The 22,180-nt window shown below is 35.0% G+C and overlaps 5 protein-coding genes across 6 annotated transcripts; 2 read left to right on the forward strand and 3 right to left on the reverse strand.

The window, feature by feature from the left end:
* Nucleotides 1-1,067: 1,067 nt before the first annotated feature.
* On the forward strand, nucleotides 1,068-4,601 carry LOC140875110 (protein IQ-DOMAIN 9). Of its 2 annotated transcripts, XM_073278656.1 has the most exons (7): nucleotides 1,068-1,485; nucleotides 2,410-2,515; nucleotides 2,731-2,889; nucleotides 3,228-3,455; nucleotides 3,558-3,671; nucleotides 3,992-4,147; nucleotides 4,229-4,601. In XM_073278656.1, exons 2-7 carry the CDS (start codon nucleotides 2,441-2,443, stop codon nucleotides 4,340-4,342), a joined length of 846 nt encoding a protein of 281 aa, XP_073134757.1. In that variant the 5' UTR covers nucleotides 1,068-1,485; nucleotides 2,410-2,440; the 3' UTR covers nucleotides 4,343-4,601. The 2 variants fall into 2 exon arrangements, with proteins under 2 accessions (XP_073134757.1, XP_073134755.1); XM_073278654.1 differs by having other exon boundaries at nucleotides 1,073-1,485; nucleotides 3,992-4,601.
* A 164-nt stretch (nucleotides 4,602-4,765) lies between these two features.
* Nucleotides 4,766-6,932, reverse strand: LOC140875766 (uncharacterized). The gene is made up of 5 exons (XM_073279553.1): nucleotides 6,785-6,932; nucleotides 6,017-6,342; nucleotides 5,829-5,908; nucleotides 5,695-5,753; nucleotides 4,766-5,361 (listed from the first exon to the last, which is right to left on the reverse strand). The coding sequence occupies exons 1-5, from the start codon at nucleotides 6,900-6,902 to the stop codon at nucleotides 5,057-5,059; spliced, it is 888 nt and encodes a 295-aa protein (XP_073135654.1). The 5' UTR covers nucleotides 6,903-6,932; the 3' UTR covers nucleotides 4,766-5,056.
* A 3,550-nt stretch (nucleotides 6,933-10,482) lies between these two features.
* Nucleotides 10,483-12,593, forward strand: LOC140876065 (peroxidase 19). The gene is made up of 3 exons (XM_073279919.1): nucleotides 10,483-10,867; nucleotides 11,208-11,408; nucleotides 11,871-12,593. The coding sequence occupies exons 1-3, from the start codon at nucleotides 10,598-10,600 to the stop codon at nucleotides 12,450-12,452; spliced, it is 1,053 nt and encodes a 350-aa protein (XP_073136020.1). The 5' UTR covers nucleotides 10,483-10,597; the 3' UTR covers nucleotides 12,453-12,593.
* A 624-nt stretch (nucleotides 12,594-13,217) lies between these two features.
* LOC140875071 (uncharacterized) lies at nucleotides 13,218-14,945 on the reverse strand. Its single transcript, XM_073278615.1, has 2 exons — nucleotides 14,468-14,945; nucleotides 13,218-13,582 (listed from the first exon to the last, which is right to left on the reverse strand). The coding sequence occupies exon 1, from the start codon at nucleotides 14,861-14,863 to the stop codon at nucleotides 14,477-14,479; it is 387 nt and encodes a 128-aa protein (XP_073134716.1). The 5' UTR covers nucleotides 14,864-14,945; the 3' UTR covers nucleotides 13,218-13,582; nucleotides 14,468-14,476.
* Nucleotides 14,946-15,578: 633 nt separating this feature from the next.
* Nucleotides 15,579-19,040, reverse strand: LOC140889388 (uncharacterized). The gene is made up of 8 exons (XM_073297103.1): nucleotides 18,753-19,040; nucleotides 18,219-18,259; nucleotides 17,542-17,613; nucleotides 17,363-17,446; nucleotides 17,257-17,291; nucleotides 16,642-16,727; nucleotides 15,952-16,017; nucleotides 15,579-15,854 (listed from the first exon to the last, which is right to left on the reverse strand). The coding sequence occupies exons 1-8, from the start codon at nucleotides 18,817-18,819 to the stop codon at nucleotides 15,820-15,822; spliced, it is 486 nt and encodes a 161-aa protein (XP_073153204.1). The 5' UTR covers nucleotides 18,820-19,040; the 3' UTR covers nucleotides 15,579-15,819.
* Nucleotides 19,041-22,180: the final 3,140 nt, after the last annotated feature.

Raw genomic sequence — 22,180 nt, forward strand, 5'->3', positions numbered from 1 at the left:
CAAGCACGTAACGTGGCCGGATATACTAGGCAATCGGTATACCTAAATATTCGAGGACAAATATATTTTTAATATCTTCTGGTACTAAAAATATAACTCCTTTTGTCAAGTTTTGGTGATTGTTTTATTATTTAGTGATCTCATTTCAAAGCAATTTCAATAGAAGATGATCAAGGATCGTTACATACTTGAACAAAAACCATCGAAGTCAATTATATGGTCTATTTAAAAGAATATATTAAAATTTAGACAACTAGTTAATAAGAATATGTTAACTTGCATATCATGTGAGAAATTCAATACTTACAAAATTATGAAATAACCAAGAATGCCAAAAATATATACATATAAGTATCGTATGCCAAAAAAAATATTTTACATGAATTTTGGGGATGCCATGAGTATGATGGTTAACAAGAAAACACTCTATAATTAGTTAGTTAACAAAATGAGTTATTAGGAACACGAAAGTCATCGATAATACTTTTTTATACAAAAATTCGTGTGATACAGTTTGACGAGACAATTTTATAAAACAGATATTTTATTCGTCCCGATTTATTGAAAAATATTATTTTTTATAATTAAAATATTACTTTTTTATAATAAATATGAACCGAATCCATCTTTAAAAATCTTTAAAATATAGAAAGAGATATGCTATAAATGCTATTATTAGAAAATAGAATACAATGTCCCACCACCTGCACAGTTATTTCCCAAAAAATAACCGTGAAAATAAATTGACATTAAATTGAGAATTCCAGTTGTCCCAAAACTGGTAGTTGCCTGCATGATACGCATTTAGTAGACTGCAGACCAAACACAATTAAATTTTCGCAGTATATTGCATCCATTGTTGCTAGATTATACAATCTGGAAAAAAAATTGAATCTTTCCATAGAAAGAATAATATACATTACTATGTTTGATGCTGACATGTAGCAAATAATACAGGAACGCGTCAAAAAATCATTGTCAAGAGGTTGTCGCGTCTGGTGCTGCTGTCGTAATAGCGCCATATATTTTCTTGGATAATAATAATTATGATACATACTACGATTCCTAAGGCCGACGGAATTTGATTAGGGATGTAGTATAATAAAATTTTTAATTAATTCTTTACTCAAGGATTAATGGTGGCTCTGATTTCCTTGTTTCTTGATTATATACTTGTCTTTAATGATGGTGATAATAATTGATCACCCGTTTTGGAAGTCAATAGTCGTGGGCCATTGCAAGTATAGACAAGCCACCCACTTTTTGTTCTTTCGTTTTCCTTTTACCTTCCCATTTAAGTTTATGCCTATAAATGTTCATATTTCTTCTATTTTACTCTTGACATAATAATCCTGCCCACCTCGATTGAATTTCTCAGCGTCACTGCATTTGCATCTATTTTCTTGGTGTTTCTTCACGTTTTGGAGATACCCTTTTGCTACAAAGGGGGAAAGTTACTGACTTTATGTGGGGTTCTATTAACTGGTATGTGATTCTTGGATAGCCCATTGCTATTAATGTGTTTCTTCGTATGGTTTCACCGATTCAAGTAATGGATGCGCATCTGAATTCTTTTTTTGGTGTGAAATCATGAAAAACGGAATGGGTCTTTTGTGTAATCTTGAATTAGTTCTTGACAATAGTTTTACATGGTCATTTGTTAGAATTTGATTTGAGGCAGTGAGGAGTTGTGGTAAGGATTATGTCAAATTGTGATGCTTGATCTTGGTTCCTATGGTGTGAAATATCCGAACAAAGGGAGGTTCTACGTCTTTCACATTGTTGATTATTGAAGTCATCTTCATGTAATCTTTGATTCACAAGAATAGGAAGGGGAACTGTATTATCAGTAATTTGCGAGGCTGATAGGTTCTTACGCTGATGGATCTATGAAACCAAGTATACTTAATTCGAGAACTTGCAATTTTTGGTCCCTTGACTCATTTGATGAATTTAGAATATTCCTTTTTCAAATTTGTTGGTGTCCTCTTCACTTTCCTGAAAATCTCTCGTCTCGAATATATGGATTATAAGAGAGAGATGATGTCTCAATCTTGAGTCATCTTTATATGATTTGCTCCATCCTTATATGTACCATATTGCAATGTGAGCTGAAATAATTAAATACCAAATTGACTTCATCTTGTTCCGAGATAGAATACAGATTTTGCATTAAATTTGCTCATATTTTCTTTTTACAATCTCCTTTTGGGTGTTCTATTACATGATAGCGCAAATTCTTGACTCATGGCCTAATCTTGAAACGTTTTCATTTATTGACTACAAAAGCATGAAATAGAATAAATTTACAGCATTTCATGGTTGATATGTAGGCTTGTTTAGCTATTTAATCCTGTGAGAACGCTAGATATGACTTCGACGATATTCATGGGATACAGTCATCTGCAGGTACCTTTGTTGTATACAGTAAGTATCAAGAATGGGTTCGGGAGTTTGGTTTAAGAATATAATCACTAGAAAGAAAGCCAAGGGTAAAAGATCACAAAAATCGCAGGTTAGACTTTTTTTTTTGGTATTTCAATCTTGCTATAAAGTCTGACTACTGAACAATTAAGCCAATATTATACAGATATTGCAATTATAAGTGGGCAAGTAGAACTCCAAAGATTATTCAATCCTTTTCCTTTATTTGACTTTGAACATGTAGCTTTCTGGATTCTGGATATCTGAATTTATGCATTTTGTGTTCGTGTTTTCGTTATCGAGCAGAAGTATTCAGCATCCGACAAGTCAAATGGCTATAATGAGGAAGTCTTGGGGAAAGATTGCCCTGTATTGGCCAATGGGACTTCTGAGGGAGACCATATACGAATCCTAGCTGAGAATAGGGCTGCAACTCGAATTCAGACCGTGTATCGAGCATATAGGGTATGTGATACTTCAATGTGGTGAATAACGTACTTGTCAAGCTTACTCTTGTTTACTCACAAATGTGTATTTTTATCTAATTGTGAAAACTAAAATAATAAGATGAAGATGTAATTTTTGATATGATTATATTGTGATTTAGCTATAAGAAAAATTTCCATGTACATGCATTCCAATGCATTTTCGTCTATATAAAGAGGTGATTATATTCTAAAATGAGCCTGCCTAAAAAAGTGTTCAGCCTCATGGTTATTGTGTCGTGTATGAAGGTCTCTATGGTTGTTCAATTGTCATTATATATCTCTATCTCTCTATTTCAAATACAACATTTGTTTTAGGCTCGGAAGAAATATCGCCAAATGAAAGGAATGACAAGGTTCAAGGATCTGGTGCAACGTGATTCTGTCAAGAAGCAAGCATCAACCACGCTACGTCATCTCCACTCATGGAGCAGAATTCAAGCCCAGGTTAGAGCTCGGCGAGTTCATATGGTTACTGAAGGTCGTCTCAGGCAGAAGAACCTCGAGAATAAGATGAAGCTTGAAGCAAAGCTTCATGACCTCGAGGTAAGACCGAATGCTTCCTCCATGTGGCCAGTATTTAAATGTTTCGAAATTGTATATTGAACTTGACTCTGCCATATCCTCCACGGATGGATTACCTGACAGGTGGACTGGAGTGGAGGTTCTGAGACAATGGATGAAGCTCTTGCAAGAATACATCAACGAGAAGAAGCAGCAGTGAGGCGGGAGCGAGCAATGGCATATGCCTTCTCTCATCAGGTGTGAAAAAAAAAAAAATCCGTGAATCAGAAGAGATATATTCAGATTACAATATAGATTTTATATATGCTTCTTTATTTTATTTTGAAATTTAGTTGAACGAAACATTTCCTACCATATTTATCCCATGGAAATGGAGGGTGATTGTTTTAATATAATTCTAATATCATTAAAAATTTTAGTTATTTGGGGATGGTATCATCAAATCATGTGTGTGGGACTTGGTAGCTGAAACACAGATCCTGTGCCGTGTTGCATGCTGTCTTTGCTAACCGAGAGTAATGACCAAAACCATGTTTTTTATTATTTTAATTTTTCAGTGGAGGGCCAACTCCAATCCGAATTTTGGATCAGGAAACTATGAACTTGGCAAAGAAAATTGGGGATGGAGCTGGATGGACCGGTGGATTGCTGCTCGACCTTGGGAGAGCCGAGTTCCAACATCAGCAAGTCCAAAGAAAGCACCAAGTCACCAGGCAAGTAAGACTCCTAAAAACAAAACTCCTCCGTCGATCAAAACATCAGTTAAAATCAAGTTGGTTTCTCCTAATGGAAAGGCTGCTGGAAGATCCCGAAAACTGTCTTATGAAGCATCTGAGAAAACATCTGTTCCGAAAGTGAATGCCAAAGCAGAAGAGGGTGAATCCAAGAATGAACAGGTTGAATCCTAAAGTCAAGTTTTCAGATTCAAGAAGAGTGTGAGTAAGAAAAACAGCCATTCGGTCTTGGCATGCTTTTGCTTGTTGAGCTTGAACAACTGTGTGTTTATCGGCAGCAAATTTCAAAAGTAAAGAAAAATTGGATTTGGGTGTGATTCTTGATTTACTGTACATTAGGAAGAGTGTAATTTATCATCGGACCATTCTGTAAAGTATATGTCAGACCCGGTCTCTTCTATTTCTGGTTTGTATAAAGTCACTGTTCTGTTTACTTTCCAACGTTTCAATCAAATTCAAAGGAGAGTTGTGCTGATTTATTTCAACGGAGTAGTGGAAAACACAGGGAAATTGGTCATTCCAACTCCAAAAAACATGCGTATGACATTTATCAATAAATTCCCGTAAGACGACGGAAAAAAACTTAATTAGCTTATATTAGGTATTTGTCTGAATGAGAGGTTGGGGGAACCAACCCAACACAAAAGTGAGTTGGAGACGTAGCGGCCACAATTACATCCCAGACATATTCATTAATCCTATTGAATAGGAAACTATACTCTCCCATACATATAAAAGAAGAAAATATCAATTTTGTTACAAAACCAAACAAATGTGGTATACAAAAGATTACAAAATCATGGAAGATCGTCTGTTTGAACTGATCACTCACTTCATTAATCTTCTGCATCTTTATATAGCTTCAATAATCCCGTTCTTTTTATTTAGCTACATTATGGGCATATCTAACGCCTTCAAAACATCTTTGAACTCAAATTCACGTGTTTCTTTGTTGAATCGCTCCACCAGTTTATACCTTTGATCGTTTAGGTAAAAAGACTGAGCAGTTTCCAAAAGCCACTTTGCCTCTGAGTCACTCAGCTTGCTAGGAAGCACTACATTGCCACGAATAAGCACCAGGTTTTTGCTGTCTGCAAATTCTGTGTAGCATGAAACAGTAAAGTACGGAGCGGCTTGGGTTCCTCTGGCTTTATAATCTTCAAGACCAGTGAAAAGCATGTGTGGCATTTGAACTGCACAAGTTCGATACATAATCAAGCAACATGAGATGTGTTCTGGTAATAAAAAATAATCAGCACTTTTCGTGAGAATAATCATGTACATTTTGAAAGTAGTCTGGCAAGTCTCTTCACGCACTCTTCAAAAGTTTACATTATTAAGGCTACCATTTATATATTAAGCAGTCCAATCCTCCATTATCTTTATGTAAGTAAACATCATGCTTCCACAGAAATCTTTGGAGATTATGTCAGGTTAAATAGTTCATACAGTTGTACGAAATCCTCCCTATCTTTATTTAGGGCCATATTATACATGATCAAAAAATGGGTAAATTCAGAAATGACCTTGCACAAACATTGTTGTATAGCCGCTTCCTTTCCACATTGGAATTACAAAATAACGGCTGCAAAAAAATGAAAAATTAAAATCAACTTGAAGAAGAAATGTTTTAAGAACAAAAATCAAGTAGATGACTTACCAATCTACTGCTCTGTGCTCCACCAAATGGTATAATTTTGCTTTCATTGATGCACCAATATGGCCCCTTCCCAAGTGATACTGAATACAACAAAATTATTAGCAACATCTGGACATTTCCACATAAAAAGTTGTTTTTCACAAGTGACTAAATTTATCGAGTGGAAGCAAAATACTTGAGGAAATTACATCGTCCCAAATATCGGCAAGTTCCTCGGATGACTTATTCTTTGCCCTCTGAATATCAATAATTTCTTCCAAAGGCTTTAATTGTAATGGGGTAAATCCAGTCGCGAAACTAAATGTTCTATGGAAGCCAAGTGAACCCCACTTCAAGAAATTACCGGAAATCGCAGGCTTGTCCATACTCGTAAATATTCGTCCCATAGTTGAGATGAAAGTATAACCATGTTCAGGGGATACAAAAGAACATGAAGCATTGCCACAGAGAGCCGCCACTGAAGAACATAACCTCCTCCTTGCAACTTTGGACGCCACATACATGGTATGTTTATCTGCAGCACAACAATCTAAAATATTTCAATGTCTTCATTCAGTCGAATGGGAAAAGTAAAACACACAATAGACGAGGGAGAATCCGTTTCTCTTCACAAGTGAATCTTGATATGAGAAACATTGAAGAACTCTATAAGTAGCTCATCTGAACACAAACAAGGACACACATACAGAAAATATCAAATCCACAATTCCACAGCGTGTCTCTTGTTACTTCTGTTGAGACACTATTTCAGCCAACAGAGCCACTTCATACAAATGGGTCGAATAACTCAAATCATGATAGGGTAAGCTGATCAGGGACTTTCTAGGACTTTTCATCAAACGTTTGGTGGATGACATTGCTAAAACAGATTCGTGCTTTTCACCAAACCAATGCAATTGCTTTATTGTGATCTTTAACAAATGTTCTTGCATTTCGAGGTAATAAATTCAACTGACCTGCAATTACGCTGAATTCCAAGAACGTGAATCCTGAACATTGAGGGAATGTGGAACCAGAAAATATTGTTCGCCGATGCAGAGATCGATCAAGGTTTTTCTGTTCGCCGATGTACATACCTCGCAGAAAAGGACCAAGAGTACGGTAAGCCCAACTTTAACGGGCTTGAGCCCAATAACTGGGTCCATCATTTGGAGTACCGGGTTGTTTGGGCTTACAAATTGGTTATCATTAGGTTCCATTTGGTAGCCTATATTATTAATATGTGTATAACTAATCCTATCAAATCTCACGTTTTTCTCATCATATTATTTATTCATCTATTAATTATTTATTTTACATCAATCAAATTATCAATTATTTATCTTACATCAATCAAATCATTTAATTTAAATTACTATATTACCCTTATAAATAATATTATTCATATTTTATTTATTGTTAAAAGGGTAAAATGATAATTTGTCATTTTTTAATATAAAATTTTATCAATCAAATCAATAAATTATAATCCATCAATCAAATCAAATATTATATACACTATCATTTTTTATTTATTTTTTATTATATTATATTACTTATCTAAGTATTATTTATCATATCATATCTATCAAACGGTAACTTAATGTGTAATTATCTTCTCTCTTTTTCCCCGTTAATAATAATAATTAAAAAAAAAAAGAAAAAGAAAATGCGAGAACAAATTTTCTACAAAATAGTTTGCGAAAGCACCGCATGCATGTCAATAAATAATTATATTAAATACCAAGTTGTAATTTTTGAACTACTCTTATTGCATTCACTGAAAAGTTAATGTAGATTGTCTCAATACTAATATCCCTATGACTCTATCTCTTTGCACGTGAGTTTGTTTGTATAACTTATTTATTCTTTTAGTAAGTACTTTTGTTAAAAAAAAATTAGAAATTAAATTATAAAGTTTAAAATTTTATGATTTCAAATAAGTCTTTAAAAAATTAAATTTCTCGTGTTAAAAAATAGAGGGCATTTTGAGGATTTCAAAAATTCACAATAACACCAATTTGTCTCTATTAGGCCCAAACTTAATATATAATAATATAACAAAAAGTTAGATAATCCATAATTTTAAGGTTACAAAGAAGTACCTTAAAAAAAGGTTAGAAAAAAGTTAAAATCTCGTTGACCCTTGTCATCTATTTACTTAAAAAGATGAAATAAAATCAACAAAATCTGATTACTAAAATAACATAGGATCTAATAAGTGTGTGTGTATATTTATATATTTCCATTCGGTCAATTATGATTTTTAGTATTGACTAGCGCCACTACGTGTGAAATGCTACAAAAGACGACAGTGTAAAGCGTTTGTTATTTGGCAAAAAAATAATGCCAAACCTCATATTATAAGTTTTTTGTATATGAATGTCACAGATGACAATTTTCTTCGCGGATTTGTTATTTGACAAAAAAATAATGCCAAACCTCATATTATAAGTTTTTTGTATATGAATGCCAGGATGACAATTTGCGTATCCGCGGGGAAAACCCGAAACGGGACGGGTTTGGGGAGTATTTTTGGGTATGGGTTCGGGTTCGGGAATTTTTAAAAATCTCCGAAACATATTGGGGAGGGTACGAGGATGCTATCCTCATCCCCGAATCCGCCCCGATAATAATAATAATAATAATAATAATAATAATAATAATAATAATAATAATAATATACAAATATTTTAATTATCAAATTTTATTAAATCTAAAATATTATTAAAAATTAAAATTAAAAATATTATTATTATTTCGTTTATATATATATTTATACATTATATATAATACATCCGTTTATGATAACGTAATTTTTTATAACATAAAAATATTATTTGAATCTCATTCATGATACATATACATATAAAAGATCTATATTAGTCTAATCTAAATATATATATATATATATTATTTATTTTGATAAATTTAGAAACAATATATAATCTTAATAAATTTTTGATACATAGTATATTCTTTAAAATAATAAATTTGATTCATAGAAAGATTTTGTATTTAAAATATTTTTATTAATTTTAAAAGTTAATATTATAAGAAAAAATTTGACCCAAAATATTTAGGTATTTTATTATAAAATTGAATTATAATTTTTATATAATAAAATTTACTAATTCATATATATATATATTATAATATAATAAAATTTATTCATAATATATGTATATATATATATATATATATATATATATATATATATATATATATATATATATTTTTGGTTATGGGGATGGAAACTTGGTCCCCGCGAGTATGGGTACGGGAAATCTCCGATAAGAATTAATGTGGATTGGTGCGAGTATGTGGATCGAGATTGAATTCGGGGACGGAGATGTTTTAAATGAGCCCATATATACAAAAATCTCTGGTATATATATAAACGCTCATTTGGCTTTCAAGAAATGGCCATTTAGGACAAAAGTTTAAAGAAGTTTAAAAGTCTATAATTTTGCTCATGACTTATAACTCATCTGATATCAAGATCTAAAATTTGGAAAGCAATTCTGAACAATCAATAATTTTAGTACATGTTGAAGTAAGTGTCCTCACTCGAGTTATCAGTATTGCCCTCGGTCCACACTAATTCATAAATCTTCACAAAGGAGCAAACATTAACATATGTAAGAATGAAATTAAAAATTATGAGCATAAGAAGTGTTTGAATTAGTGGAGTATGTGAACATTTGAACAGTCGTCACCCTATCTGTAATAATCGAAATAATTGAATCGACTAAGTCAAAACATACAACAACAAAGAATAATCCTGCTGAATTGCGGAGTTTTGCTCACCCCTACCTTTGACAAGAGATTTGGAGTAAAAGTATGTTTTAATTGGATCTTGTTTGCATCTAAAAAGAAAATAATTATAAAACAAAATAGTGGATGAAAAGGTCCATTTTCCATGACCATAGAATGTGGCAGTCCCAATTAAAAGAATTTGGAGATGAATGGAGTTGGTCCACATATATCTTTCACAAAACACACACCAAAAGGCTTCTAATTTTCAAGCCAAGATAAACAAGAAAGCTAGGCAATTGGAAATTAATTAATGACATTGTTTGCCGAGAAAGCAACTTGTGATACGATCACTAATTAATGGGATTGGTTGGGGAGCAATGTTAAAGTTCGTGCATGTATATATATTAGAATCGGACAATTTCTTTAAAAAGTTTAATGCTGAAAAAGATAATGTATGTAATGTACCTGTGTGTCAATATTGTTTGAGGGGGCTCTGAATTCTGAGACAGGTCTTATTAATGACTACTATTGCTTGAAATGAATGGTAAAAGTACTCGTGAACTTTATTGGTATGTGCTAAAAACAATATACAGATTTAGTTGCACATGCGTGTATTAAATTGTGCTGTTACATGCTCAATAGCTAGCATGGCAAAGGGGATAACGAGTACGACTGAAGAGTTCGAGTTCGAGTTCGTGTTCGAGCGGGCTTCTGGAATTTGATCGATGAAGGCATTAAACGTATGCAACTTGCTTTCAAATTTATCAAGTCTAACCAACTCCATGTAATCAATTTTTTGGCTTCTTTTGTTTGGGAAAAAAGGTTGAATAAAAGAAAATGCGTATAAAGTTTCATTAATGTAAACTTCACGGGTGTTGATTCTCCCTATTTAATAAGGTCACTTCAGCTGATTAAAGGCAGTATATATAATGTGGCATTGACTATGCTCGAATTCACTGCATCCACTGTCATACAATTTGTCCCTTAGCAACTTCTACATCCCACAAAACTATAACCAACAATAAGTTCTCATGTCTTTCTCCTCCACTAACTTTGCTGCCATTTCTTTCACCTTTATAATTTTCCTCCTGGACTTGGCCACACAGCACTCTTTAGCCAATGTCACAGCAAATTCAACCCGCCGGCCTAGGCCGCAACGCCTACTTTCAGTCGATTATTACTCCAAGACTTGCCCTCAGGTTGATCAGCTTGTTGCATCCGTAACCTCGCAGCAGTTCAAAGAGGTCCCCGTCTCCGGTCCTGCCACCATTCGCCTCTTCTTCCATGACTGCTTTGTTGAAGTAAGCCCATGACTTCTTCTGCATTAATGCGAAATGTCTTGATTGCTCAGATCATCATTGATGATTCATTGCCAAAATCTTGAATGATTTTGAGTGATGCATCGAACTTCGTGTCATGATGAGCCTGTGATAGCTCATATCATATGGTTCACTACCAAAATCTTGACAACAATTTTGAGTCACACAACAATCTCACCAGCCCATTATGACAGCTTAAACATAACATTTGATTACCAAATTTTACACGAGCACCGCGAAAAGAGTCTGGAATTGTTTGCATGATGATGAACAACGCTTTCGAATTAATCCAACGTTCTCCTTTTCGTTGTGCTTGTAAAAGGGTTGCGATGGCTCCGTACTTATTTCGACGAAACAAGGAAGCAAAGAGTTGGCAGAAAGGGATGCGGATGAAAACAAGGAGCTGGCAGTGGAGGCGTTTGATAGCATAAATAAGGCCAAAACGTTAGTGGAGAGCAAGTGCCCTGGAGTGGTATCATGTGCAGATATCCTTGCGATTGCTGCAAGAGACTTTATCCATTTGGTATGTGCAAAAAAATATCCCAAGACACTGGCTTTTTCCTGCCTTTACCTCCACCTTTTTGCCTCGGCAATATATGCGCTTCACATGTTCTTTGATGGTGACATTTAAACTTCAAATTCTAAAGAAAGACAATTAATACTAATGGATAATTTTCTATCTGGGATTTTTGAATAAAATGCACACTAAACTTTCTTGTAGATTTGTATACTTCCTATATATTAAATTAACTACACAAACTTCTGGTAACTAAGTAAAGTAATACACCCGCCAATTACAAAACAAGATTCAAGTTCAACCAACTTTCCGGTAAATAATAAACAAATTTAACCAATCAACTAAGCTCAGTAGCAGATCACTTAGTTTCTAGCAAAGAGTTAAGTGTGTGAATGCATGAAAAAACAAGGAGATAAATTATTTTGTTAATTTATACTTGTCAGATTGAAGTGTTGTCATTTTTTATAGGCGGGAGGTCCATACTACCAAGTAAAGAAAGGAAGGTGGGATGGGAAAATATCAATGGCAACAAGAGTAAACGCCAATCTCCCCCGCACCAACTCCACCATAGATGACCTAATCCAGCTCTTCAAATCCAAAGGCCTAACACTTGAAGACCTGGTAACCCTCTCGGGTGCGCACACCATCGGTTTTGCGCATTGCAAGAACTTTCTTGCACGACTGTACAACTACAAGAACACGACTAAACCCGATCCTTTCATTGATCCAAGGCTCCTCAAGGCCTTAACAATGTCTTGCCCACGATTTGGTGGGAACACTGATATTGTAGCACCATGTGATGTAACGACACCATTCTTGTTTGACAATGCTTATTATGGAAATTTGGAGAGTCAACTGGGAGTTTTAGCTTCTGATCAAGTGCTGTTTTTGGATCCAAGAACAAAGCCTCTGGTGCAGGCGTTGGCTAAGGATAACGCGAAGTTTTTTCAAGATTTTGCGGTGGCTATGGATAAAATGGGGTCTATTGGAGTTAAGAGAGGACGAAGACATGGAGAGAAAAGGATAGATTGCAGCATGCATGAACTTTAGTGATCACTCGAGTTAAATTTCCCTGACTTGTGGTAGATCATGAACTACAAATAGATTCACATTAAACTAATTGGACTGATTAATTATTCGTGTAACACAGAAATAACTGAGATTGCTACTTTCTGGTCTGTTTTTTTTTTCTTGTTTTATGGAGGGCATATACTTTTCCTTTGAATTCTTTAGCATTTGCTGCTTGTAGTTTGGTTTTCGTTTGTTTGTTGCAATGTCTTGATTCTTTGTGAGTTGGAAGCACCTGCTGTGATTCTTGTGATATCAGACATATTTGGATTGAGATCTTTTTGTTTAATCACTTACTTCATGTTGACTCTTTCTTGTGGTGGGGAATCTTTTTTATTTTTGGTCTCCATCCCAATTCTGAGTTTTTGTATTATTTATTTATCAATGTCAATGAATTTAAAACATCCTCATAGTTGATGTTATTGAAAATCCAAGTTTTAAAGTATTTTCCTGATCATTCCCTTGAATTGAATCTAAAAGACTCTGTGTAGATGACACATGAAATCCTGTATATTGTACTTGGGTGAATAAAATAAGTTTACACGTAAATAGATATATAAACTATAAAATTAAAATATTATTTGATGCGAAGAATTCTTACGGAGGCATAGACTTAAAAACGAGTGGTGCATTTGAGAAGTAGTTGTAGTTCGGTGGCAGCCAATTACCTATTTATCGATGGTGATTTATGCTATTCAAATTATCAAACAACTAACAAAATCCTCACCCCTCCAAGAAAAGATGATATATTGTAATAAAACCAGGATGGGAATACCGCCATTTAGCTGTCACTGAAAACAAGTTGGCGGACGACTAAATACAAATCATACAACACCGTGCCATATCATTGTTCGGTTTGTTTTGATGACAAAAGAAGAGGTAAAGGAAGACAAAAGTGACTTGATTTGAAGGCACTACATATGGAGCTGCGAGAACTCACAGTAACTCTCCATCTACAATCACTTCAGACGACAAAAATGTGCACACGTTTTTCCTCATTTACCTTTTCCACACTCCCATTCGATAATAGAACGCATGCTCCTACTCGTAGTTCCAGCGGCTTCAGATTTGATAGATTGGCAAGGAAAATGCTCAAAACCTCTCATGATCACCTGAAAGAATGTAAATCAACAAAGCCAAGAAATGTTGCAAAATCAACTTAGTAAACCATAGAACTATAGTTCCTTCTCTCAGGCATCCAACACCAGTAGTAGAATCAAACTCTTCTGAGTTAAAACGTAATTTTGTTACTTGCTAGTTTCATTCAATCCGCTACGATTTAGAATGTAGAAACAGGAGCAAGAGACATAAGCAACCAAAACCACGCGACCACAAAAATGTCTTCAAGCTTCAAGGTAAATTTTCATTCATATATATGCAGTTGCCTCTTAAATTAAAATCCATAAATCTTGTATTTAAGATAAGAAGCATGAGGTCAATCATCAATGACACAATTCTACTAGCTAGCCAATAAAAAAATCATGCCATATTTACTCCATGACCCACGCAAGTCCTGAAAATTAAAGGCCTCGATCAGGAAGAAAGCCATGATAGGTTGAAAAAGGGAGCAACTATAATGTTCCATAGGAACAGGCTCGACCGAGCAACATTATAAGAAGTGTTCGGTTGTCCGCATATTGGAGCAAGATTCTGAAGATATTAAAGCTAACAAGTGACTAAAATTAAAATATGTTGTTCCAACACTTTCTTAATTGCCAGAATTTCTTGTAAATTAAAAGCAAATGAAAATTTATTCTAGATATGTAACCGAATCATTCAATCAATAACATAGAATTCGAGAGTTTGATCTCTTGGAAACCAATATTTAGGTAGTGTTTGCAAACACTAGTTAGTCACCCCAAATCCCAAACACAGAAAACAGAAATGTCAAAGACGTCGGGCTAACGCAAGCGAAAATCGAAAACCAAAATTACAATGTAATAAGGAATAAAAGCCATCAATGGCATCGCAAAATAAAAGGGGTTGTGAAAGCAAACCAATCGCAATCATCCAGGTCGATTAACCGATGTGGCAACTCCATCCCTGCCGTTACTAGAGGAAGAGGCGGACTCCTGTTCTCTATTATTACTGGAGGTAGTCCCGGCGGTTAATGAAGGTAGAGGATTGGAGCCTTTAATGATCCAACCGAGAGCGAAAAAGGAAAGACCTGCGAGAATAGCTGTCCCCCAAGCTTGAGAATACCACCTGCTGTACTGTCTAATCGCGAAACGCCATTGATCTCTCAGAGTCGCCGCGTCCGGATTGAACGAATCCGGAGGGTTGGGATAGTGGGTTCTGTGTGGGTGCCCTCCACCGCCGTGAACTTTGGATGGCTCCGTCGTAGGCACCGCTTTGTCGGCGGGTTTGGCATCTTTAGCTTTCTGGTCGGTCATCGGTGTGGCTTTTCACTGCGGGAGGAGTATCCAGCTACTCGTTGAGCAGTTCAATACGGCGTCGCATTTAGAAACTCTTGAGAGATGGCACTAAATTTTTTAAAAATTAAAAATTAAAAATTATTATTATTATCATCATTAATGATAAAAAGTTTTTATTTCAACAAATTCAGTTAATTACAATATAAGGCCAACGAGGTGTTCAGAACTTTAACAACAGAGAGATTTATGTCAAATAAAAAAATAAAAAAAAAGATCAAGTACAGACTTTTACTTAATTTTTATTTTATTATTATTCTCAAAATCAAAACCTTTTTTTCAATATATTTCAAATTATACTCAAATTCGAACCATTTCCCGTCATTATTTTCATATACTTAGATATCATTTTATGCATAAAAATCGAAAACCAAAAGCCTTGTTCGATAGAACTAATACTTTATTTTTTGAGTACTAAAACTAGACAATTAAACTTGAAATCCGTGTAGCCAAACGATAATTGTCAAATCCAAAATTTGGGTCAAACTGTCATTTGCATATATTTCACGTTAATAAAAAAAGTACTTGGGTGCACAAGTCGAACATTGTAATATAACCAAGGGCTAAGAATTTCTCACAACTCCAAAAACTGGTACAAAATCATGATCAGAAATGAAACTAGCATGATTCCCCAACCAAATATCATTTTGCTAAATTTCTCGTCAAAATTCAGAAATACAAAATGAGAATCGATAATATATGTGCTTCAGTGCTTGCAGTATTGATGCCTAGATATAGTAATATCTAGTGCGCCAAATACAAATGGTGGAAAATGAATAGAACTCGTATTACGCTCTCTCCAAACACAATAACAGATGAGAAATGGGGATAGACAAATCACCAACATGATAATATACTAGTCGCTGACTAAAAGTGGTTCCATGTACCCAAAATGCACCTGTTCTAAAACATCGAACTCATTTGCGAGCTTCAACCTTCTTTTGTTCTTTTGCTACATGGATAAATAGAAAATTCAGAAAAGATGTGAGTATGGTCGGCAAAGAGGGAGTAAATTGATTATTAGTCAGCTGGTAGATTCAGACATATACCAGCTTTCTCCTCCTCCCGCTTCCTAGCAGCTTCCGCTCTTTGTTCACGTATAAGAACCAGACGATCTGCAAGTAATCCAGAGAAGAATATTCCAAAAGGCATAAAATTCGTTATAATACCTTGTCAGACAAAATTGTTTATGATGCATTAAAAATCATTATGATGCTTTGTTCACATGTAAGCGCCAGATGTTAATGAATTGATAGCTCTAAACGAAATAATATGTTCAAACCAAAATATTGCAATAACATAGCAGTAGAACATGATTAGATCCAGTCCATTAGAAATAAAAAATAATGGACAATAGAAGTTCCTTGAAATGAAAAGGAAGGTTGAGTAGGCAAAACACAAGCAAAGCCGTAGATCCTAAGTTCTATATATGTTTTTTTCTGAAAACCTATGAAACTCTAGTAACCCCGTACGCAATAAGAACTTTCAGATAATCAGAAAGCTCAGGAAGTTAAATAGATCCTAACTTCGATCACTGATAAATTGGTTGTGCAACACTTTATATGCATAAGAATGGCAAAGCAAAGTTATATTCACACTGCTAACTTTTTAGATATGGATTATCTAACAAGAAAGTGGTAACCATTATCAAAGAAAAGTTGCCATGATCCATAGATGTGTCAAGGATAACATAACAAGGATAATGCACAATTGCGCTCGGAAGTTGGAAAAAAAAATACCTAAATCTTTCTTCGCCTGTTCCGTTTTCCCTTGTTCCTGCAGCTTCATGTACCTTTCATGTGCTCTCTGCTTTTCAATCTCTTCCCTGACAACAACAAAGTTTTCATGCAAGTTATAATAGGACCATTCACAGTTATAAATCATGAAACGAATAATAGCATCTTCTCAAGTTTAATTCTTGCAATCACTAGATCACCTAAATTGACTCGTGAAACTTTGAACATTTTAAAAGGAGAATAAAAAAAACTCATCCAAGCTGCTGCAAATGGGGAACTTAAAGTGCTTTCGCTATACCAAGTAAAAGGACATAAAAGAGTGTTCTTCGGAAATTTCTAATGCAGAGGACAAAAAAATGTAAAAAGTTTTTATTAGGGAAGTAACCAAAAGGAGTAATAGAGGACACGAAAACCGGCAGCAATCACATTAAAAGAAAAGAACAATGGCAGCATTTCCCACATTGGCAAAATGCTGACTATGGTAAACAGGTATTGCAGTTTGCTCGCTAGTAAATTAATTCTTAATAATTCCATTTTTAAAGATTTTTCTCCAAATACAGAAGCAAAACAAAGAATGTACAATAATCTAATGGGTATCATCAATGCAAATTCACTGACCTTTCACGCCTTGAAAGCTCAGTTGTTTTCTCTAACTGCAGAAATAAAAGTTTATGGATCATACAAGGACAGCTATTGAGAAAATAGTCAAATTACTCGAACTCACGTCAACGTCACGTGCTTTTAGATTCTTCGACTTCACCAAGTTGGGATTTTCAATCTGAATGACACCTTCTGCTCCTTTTGGTTTCTGTGAATAGATAATTAAAAAGCTGGAGCATATGCTGATAGCTTGCAATTTCGTCTAAAACAAAGCCTACTAAAATACAACCACAATGTACTGACTTCAGATTCATTCTCAGACCCCTCTTCAGACTCTTCATCAGACCTCTCATCTTCTTCCACTTCAACTACTTCCTGCCATAACACTAGTATAAGTTGGTAAGAAAATGAAAACTACATGAAAAGGAAGGGCACATGATGGCTGATGCGGGGCACAATTATGGCAGATCTTTCATTTATCAACATAATTGATATTTGTCAATAAAGGTGCACTAGAAAATGAACTGGCAAGAAACATAAAAAGACATGTTAAAGAAACCAGTAGAAGTACCTTAATTAGCTCCTAAGAAGACATGCACTCTTGCAAAACCTAAAATCCGTCTACTTCCAACATTGAGAAGTACTGGGGAATAATGAACTTACCAGGGACGCTTCGACCAATTACAAAATACATGGCATTTAATTAAATAAATTTCAATTGAATTGGTCCAATTAAAAACAATACTTAGTCAATTCATATTGTCATTCTAAAGGATAGTAAACATGTCATGGCCATGCATAACATGATCTTAGCATTTATTAAAAGTCAATTTAAGATTCAAGTCAACTGTTATAGTACAATTTAAAACAACTGTTAGATGCTTCACACAGGCATTAAAGACGACGTCATGGCCTTGAAAGTTCTTTACAAGATCGCATTAGTCAGTGTCTACAAAATTTAAAGGAACGCTAGATGTTACCTTTTTGAATGTGCGAGGACGGGAAGCAGATGTACCCGACACTGAATTTATTATGCAAAAAAGGAACCAAGTCACAGTTGGTTAGGATATCACAAACTAAAAATTAAATAAAATAAAATAACCCATAATCGAAAGCAACAGTACCACATACAGTAACAGCAGGAAAACCCAACAAAACTGCGAAATTCGCATTTCCATTTACAAGCAAACGAATCACAAAAACATCAATCTGCACTCCGGTGGAAGCCTAACTAAAATCTCCCAATGACACTAGAATTTTCAAAACATGAGAAAAAAAAGTAAAAGCAAACAAATAAACAAACGTACGCAAACATAACCAAATAATAAATAAAACCAAAATACAAAAACAATGCAATAAATGATCGGAAAGAAGTTAGAACACTAGCAACATATTCAACAAGCCTTCGATTTTTTAAGAAGCATCCGCTTCCTATCGGGACCATAAATCATTAATCAATCAGATCTCTAAAAAAGATTAATTTTCACAGAAGCAAAAAGAATTAGAAGACATACTCATTTGTTCAGGTGTAGAGAACTGGCGGCGGCCAGTGGGCTTGCCCTTGAATTTCCCTCTTCCCATTTCAGGGAGTTTTTTTTCCAAACACAAAGAGTGACGCGTCTCGGAAAGTAACGAAGCAGGAAATTGTCTCAAATCTTCGAATTCGAGAAAGAAGCAGAATGGGATGGAAAATTATGGGGTCCTTTATGAATCCAACAATCGTCCTGCGTCTCCTCCGTTCTTAAAAAACCCTAATTAAAAAACGAGTGCGTGTCTTTGCGAAATTATTTAACTAAACTATTTTTGTTTGCCCATCAATTTCAAATCTATCTTTCTGATATATATTTACCAGAAAACTGAAAATATTTAGTGTGTTGAAAAACGGGCAAATTATTTTAAAATTCCCAAACCCAAATATTTATTTCTCTTAACTCCCTAAACTCCAATTTCTTTGTTTCAACTTTCTAGTGGTCCCTAAATTTGTTTTAATAAAGTGTTTAGCATTTAATCATTTGTATGTGACATTGTTTTACCTATCGAACCAGTTCAGGCTAAGCCGAACTATCGGTTACGCAAGATTTCCAGCCGATATACTCTGGATTAGGGTCCAACATGCTTTCATAAGATGAATTAAATTCAAAAACCTCTTTGACCATAGTGTCGTCGGGTCATACCTGCCGAGTTTTACGAAGTGCTCCTCACACTCCAACCACGCAGTCGCAACAGATGGTTTCTGCACAAGCTCCTTGAACGACACCCAGCACAGCCTTAATTCGTTTTCTACCTTAAGGCGTATGGTATATGAATTTAATTATAAAATATGAGCATGAAAGAACAAGAGACTTTAGAAAAATTATTCAGACATAATATTATTACATAAATCAACTCCTTTGAAGAGGAGAAAACAACTTGTTTAGCTACTCATAGTAGCCTTGTTCTTGAAATACATAAACGAAAACTTATATCAATAGAAAGAAAAACATTACAACAATTTATTTGTAAGAAAACTGAAGGGAATGATCGATGTCTTCAGCTTCCTTGAACGCTTGTATTTATAGCTGAGGTTCCACTCGTTTTACCGAGAAACTTCAGGGAATCTTACAGTTGTTTGTCTTGTCCTTTTATGCCATTATTAATGGCATCTTTAGCTAGTGGATGAGTCACCCGTTATTCACCTTGTCCTGTTATGCCATTATTGATGGCATCGTTTGTTGGTGGAGGAGTCACATGTCGTCCTTTTTCTTTTGAATTTATGCTCCTCACATGTCTTCTTTATTGTTGTCGGGGCATCTTCTGCTTTTGTAGTGGTCCCCTGAAAAAACGCATCTTTGGTGGTCCCTGTCCACCTTTGCTTGTCTCGGAAAAATCTTTTCGATCCGTTCGGGGTTTGAATGTTTTTTCGAACTCTGGCTCCTTCTGATCAGGACATTCTGGGCAGATAACCTCAGACCATCTTCCTATGTGAGCCATGTTACAAAATTTTCGGCGAGTTTCTTTACTCCCCGGCAGCTTGTTGTTCCACAAAAAGTTTCTCTTCTTTTCGAAGAGTTCTTCCGCGAAAGCTGTAGTTTTTCCTGTCATTGTATTTAACAGGAACGATCCATTCACAGAATTCTGGTAGAATTTGAACGAAAATTTGACTTTGTCCATCTCGGTGAGACAGACCCAAATACCCCATGCCCTTCTGGTTGAGATTTCATTTTCTCCAAAAGTGGACACCAAAGGTATTTCTTCAGCTTTAGGATCCTTGATAAATTTATGGCCCGTCATATCAGGTCTCCTTAGCTTGATGAAATGAAAGGGTTCATGTGATCCTTTCCCTGTTGGCTCTGGAGCTGCACTGAAGAAATATAGTTCTAGCACATCTCCTCTGGACAAATGATCATTATTTGTCCATGTTTCTTGGACTGCTTCTGGGATCCATTTTGGTAACTGTGATATCTCCGGGAAGCTTGGTGACGTTGTATAAACTGAGGCCAAAGCCCCAAATTCATACCAGAGTTTTACATCCTTAGGATTGACATTGTTTTTTAGCCAAACCCTTGGATATATTCCTGCAACATCAACTCTGCAAGTATTTGGGTTGATTTCACTCCTTGTCTTTAATTTCTCCCACTTCTGTTGATAAACCTGAAATGGAAAAATAATAGCTGGATTAGTATCAATCTTAGATTTACCCTTGTCAATGTTGGGCCTAAGATTGATCTCTTCCTCTTTTACCCCAGAGGCGGAGGGTTGACTTGATGAATTATTCTCATCAATTGTTGCTTCATCCAATTCATCAAAAGCTGATGATAGATTAGCACTTGTTTCTTGGGTTTTGGAATCTTCAACCCTTTGTTCTACAACCAGTGGCTGTGTTTTTTCTTCTTGTAAAACCATGATTTTAACTTTTCCTGTTTATGAGAAACCAATGGTTTCTCTATAGCCTTAACAATTGGCCCTTGAATAGCAGCTCATAGTTGAGTTTGAGCTTGCATACATCAAGTAATTCGATTAGATACTTTGATCCGATCAGCTTGTTGTAACCTGCCAGCCATTTCAGCATTAATGACTAACTGGTTGAACTCGGTTTGAAGCAACCCAAGGTGTTCCCTGAGATGCCTCTGCATTTTCATGATGGAATCCACGTCACTGCCTTCCATCTCTTGTTAAGAAATCTGCAAGAATATTTTCATGAGATTTAATAATAACAATATCAAAAATATAATTTTGACATAATGCTTGCCATCTTAATAACCTAGCTTTCTCAGGTTTAGATTCAATCTTATTTCTTAAGAATGCTTTTACCTGGGTGTTATCATCCTTCAGCGTAAATTTTTTAGCAAGTAAAAATAATGGCCATTTTTCAAAAGCCCTTTTAACTGCATAAAATTCCTTCTCGTTGATATGCCATCTGATGGCCTCTGATTCTGAAAAAAGATCGCTACAGTATCTGCATGGTATTTCTCCATCTGGAGTGATCTTGGTAAGGACAGCTGCCCACCAATCATCACTGGCATCTGTGAATAATATCAGATCATCTTCATCTACGGGTATAGCCATTTTTGGGAGATTCTTGCATATCTCCTTTAATTGGTTTACCCCTTTAGTATGGTCATCGGTCCATATAAACCTGACATCCTTTTTTAACAAAGAACTGAACACCTTTCTATACATTGCTAGGTTGTTTATGAACATCCCTGCAAAATTAACTACTCCTAGAAAACTCTGGAGTTATTTTACATCTTTGAGTTTATCTGGAAAATTCTTTACCTTTTCCACAATATGAGGTTGTAGAATTATTCCAGTTTCATCAATCTCAATACTAAGGAATTCAATTTTTCTTGTTGCTATGACTGCTTTCTTTTCAGATAAAACCAGTCCTTCTTTTTTACAAATCTTAGAGAAAATCTCTAAGTGTTTAACATGTTCGTCTATGTTTTTTGATGCTATAAGAATA

The sequence above is a fragment of the Henckelia pumila genome, chromosome 1 (genome assembly GCF_033568475.1).
Source record: "Henckelia pumila isolate YLH828 chromosome 1, ASM3356847v2, whole genome shotgun sequence".
NCBI classification, from domain to species: domain Eukaryota; kingdom Viridiplantae; phylum Streptophyta; class Magnoliopsida; order Lamiales; family Gesneriaceae; genus Henckelia; species Henckelia pumila.